A 4000-nucleotide genomic window follows, 5' to 3' on the forward strand; every position below is an offset into this window, starting at 1 on the left:
TTGTTTTAGGAAACAGAGGGTGGTCTGGAGGGTGTCCGTAGGAGTCAAAAAATTCGCCATTTTTTTCTTCTGTCAAGTATATAGCAAGCCAATGTTCTCCTGGAAGGTTGTGAGGATGGGTGTTTATGACCAAGCTCAGGGGCCTTTGCAGCAGTTTCTTTCTGGGGAGCATGTCACAGGGGAAGACTCCATAGAAACTCTTCCGAGTATAGGGGTCAGAAGTCAGTATGCGGGTTAACTGCAGGCTATCCATGTTACATATAATCAAACAAGACATTTCTTCGTTGATTTATTTCTATCACATTGTCAAAAACTCCATAAACAACCATATTGACCGTGGTTGGCAGGGGCCTGGCAAAACGCAGCTCTGCCCTCAGGTTTCCAGTTTTAATCAAAGAGTAGTGGTCACCTCCTTCTTGATCTGGAGTCAGGTCAAATGCAAAAAGTGTGTAACCTCTTGCATATTCTTCACGGTTAATTAAAAGAGACCTGTCTTTCATATGCTTGCCCGCCGTTTGTACCAAACTCATATACTCTCGCACACAGTTTCCCTCTTGAAAATCGGGCTGAAACGGTTTCATTGGATTCTGTTCTCCATCCAGGTAAAGGGCCGCAAAATTAATATCATAATGTTTAAAGTTAAACGGATTTTTGTTGTAAATACCGCTAAAGGCATCATTGTCCACCAGGCCTATAACCACCTGTTTAGGTAATTGTCCCAGAAACAGGTTCTCCTGATTAGAGACGCGGCTGCCTCTCGGGATGCTGAACACTTTCATACTCACACGATCCACAGGATATTTGGCATTGGAAGTCAACAGTCCTTCGGCGTGTCCCAGGCGGACACCAGGGGACACCCTCACCTTTTTGACAAAAAGGGAGGCTGATAGAATTTGCAGTTTGTACTGCCTGTCTGCAGCATCGCTCATTAAGCAGAAAGCATCTTTGTTGCGGGTGAGTTTAATTTTCACATCAACGCCATTTAGCAAAAGCTTTTCTTGAAAAAACAGGTCAGCATGGAGATGGCCCAGCAAGTCTATCTTTCTACTTGCAGCCGTCAGGGCTGCTCTTTTAACAAAACCTTCATTATCCCCATCCAGCTCAGCTGATTCATGCTCTCCAGCTGTATCTTTATAAAACAGGCCTGCAGAAAATTGAGTTGCTAGAGTGTCATCGCTGTAGTTTAACACAGATTCAATGAATGATCGGTAAGGATAACAGTTATTACTCTGGCTGACGAGACGATCTGCTATAGTAATATCAACCTGACTGAAAATGGAGGCTATTGGATAATTCACCAGCCCTACCTTGGCATCTTCTGCAAGGTTTGACCCATCTTCATTCACTATTTTACAGGTCAAATAGAGGAGCGTGTTGTTCAGATCCATATAGTCCTCACCATTCCCGGCAATGAAAAAGTCAAGTGGGGCAGATTCTGTAAGAGCAGTCAGTGGGGGAACCTCAATAAACACACTTCTCTCAATACTGGTCTGAGTAGGCCCAATGTGGAATAAATCTAATTCAGATTTAGTGCACTCTTCAGAGCCACAATGGATAAAGGCCATGATGCTGGTTTAAAAGATGTCCCTCTTAGCCAGAGCCCTCTGTCGCTTTCGCACAGCTCTCCGCTTCTGAGTTTTCTTTTCTTGTGGGACTTTTCTTTTAAGGGGGTGGGGAGGTCCTGTCAGCCTCGCCTGTGATGCTTTTCTTTTTAACCCCTTCCTTCTTTTAATGTACATCAGGCCCGATCCTTCTTGCAGATTTGGAGGTGTCACTCTATTTAGAACTGCCTCAGTCACCTTGCCAGCAACATCTTTGGCAATATTACGAAAAGCTGTTTTTGCGTGAGGTTTAATAATGTCCAGGCCTCTTCTTAAAAGCGGAACAGCTTTTCGAAAAAGGCCTCTGAAAATCCCACCAAGCCCTGCCCCGTACATTTGGGGGACACCCTGATATCCAGGAAGGCCATTTCCAGCCTGGGCTCTGTAATAATTTCTGTAAAGGGCTGGGTCCCCATATGATTTTACGATCACCATTTTTTTTTTTTTAAAGATGCAGAGTTCTCCTGGGCCGGAAGTGAAGCTTCACAATCACCTTTCCAAAGCGAAATGGGACTTTTTTGTTCTGATCTGTCTTTATCTCAACAGTGATGGTGTCAACATGGTGCTTGCTTACAGGAATGTAGTGAGGCTTGTCATAACAAATATTGACACGCTCATTATTCTGTCCTTGCACAGGTACGCAGCGTAGCAAAGGCACATAGACGTCCCCAACTATCTGGTGCTCCACAATATCTGTGTAAACATATAAACTGGTGAAACCCCCAGCGATGTCTGCTGCGAAAGGCAGGATTTTGACATGATGGTTGGGAAACAGCCCTAATATGTAGGATAATTCTGCACCAACCATCAGTGTGTATGTGCCATCTGTTTCAAGCCAAACCTTTCTGGACACTTGGTCATACCGCAGAACCACTTCTGGGGGATCATTGTGTGTTTTTATAAGGCTGTTCATGTGTGCAAGTAGTTCAGGGATACTTGAATAATAGCCCCGTTGTAGAAGGTAACGCCACCGCCTTTTCCCGTTTGAAATTTCAAACCACACATCAGAAGTTACAGTGTTCCAACTATGAGGGTACTGTATCTCAGCCAGGCCTACCTCCCACTCCCCAGGAAGCTCCAGAGGTCTTGCGACAGAGATAATAAAACTTGAGATCGTGTTCTCTGGAAAAACATCTGCACAGGCATTACTTGGAAGTACAACATAAAAGCTACCATCCCCCATTGTTCCACCTCTTCACCAGCAGCTATTACACAGGTTTGCCAACTTCAGAAGCAAGAACCCAACTGTTGAATTTGCTTGGCCATCCTAGCCATTTCACTAGGTAATGCTTCTTTCTACCCTTCCCTTTTGTAGCTAGAATTTTCTCAATCCTGTATACCTGGTCCTCTGCAGTGTTAATCTTTTGTAATTCTTCAGGATAAAAGCTGCCAACCACAGTTTCACCATCATAATCTTTCAGAAGAAACACAGGCCTTTCTGCTTTTCTGATGACATGGTCCACAATGAATACCTCTGTAGTAAAATTCTGTTCATAGCCCTTAGCAAATATTCCCTTGCTTTTAGAAATCCTAACGTGGTTTCCTTTTCTGAGCACTGGCACTTCCTGTTTTCTTTTGACAGGGGTCCCATAAACTGTTTTCCACACTGCTAGGTCATTGGAATCATTGACATCAACAGGCCTTGCTTTGATAGTACGGTGAAAACTATGATTATAACTTTTTATAAACAATGGGAGGGCATCAATATAGGTGAAGGTGTTATTGGCTGTGAAGTACCTCCACATTTTTGTTTTTAAAGTTCTGTTAAACCGCTCCACAACTGCAGCTTTAACTTCATTATTGGTGACAAAGTGATATACCCCATGTTGTTTTAAAAGGCTACTTACAGGCTTGTTTAAGAACTCGGAGCCACGATCTGTCTGTAACTTAACAGGTTTTCTGTTATTTTCTGAGAAAATAGTATTAAAGGCTCCTGACACTTCTCTACCTGACTTATCCTTCAGAGCCACAGCCCAGGCATATTTTGAAAGGATATCTATCACGGTTAAAATGTACTTGTAACCCCGATTATACTTAGAAAATTGTTGCATGTCAACTAAATCAGCCTGCCATTGAGAATCCACTTTAGATACAACAGTCTTGTTTCTTTTAAAACGGACCCTGGCTGGCCTATGTAGTGTATAACTGTCCTGTTTGGAAAGCCATCCAACAACCTCCCCCTTCCGGATGGTTTTGTTCTGCTTTTTGGCCTCTAGAAAGAGGGGATGAACACCGCCAAAGCTTCCAACTTCTTCAGGGTCGTAGTATATTTTCTTTAGGATTTTTTCATGTTCTGACATTTTGTCAGCTGCTGTAAATATGAACACGCAGGTATAGATCAAACCATTTTTATTGCAAATTACACAGAGCATATCTAATCTTCAGGCTTGAAGGAAACA

At 43.1% G+C, this 4000-nt stretch overlaps 1 protein-coding gene across 1 annotated transcript; it reads right to left on the reverse strand.

Annotated features, from left to right (window-relative positions):
• Window positions 1–254: 254 nt before the first annotated feature.
• LOC149312826 (uncharacterized protein F54H12.2-like) lies at window positions 255–1565 on the reverse strand. The gene has a single exon (XM_089527226.1). The coding sequence runs from the start codon at window positions 1563–1565 to the stop codon at window positions 255–257; it is 1311 nt and encodes a 436-aa protein (XP_089383352.1).
• Between the last annotated feature and the right edge of the window lie 2435 nt (window positions 1566–4000).

The sequence above is a fragment of the Sceloporus occidentalis genome, unplaced genomic scaffold (assembly GCF_023333645.1).
Source record: "Sceloporus occidentalis isolate IW3139 unplaced genomic scaffold, rSceOcc1.0.p SCAF_5, whole genome shotgun sequence".
Classification (NCBI taxonomy): Eukaryota; Metazoa; Chordata; class Lepidosauria; order Squamata; family Phrynosomatidae; genus Sceloporus; species Sceloporus occidentalis.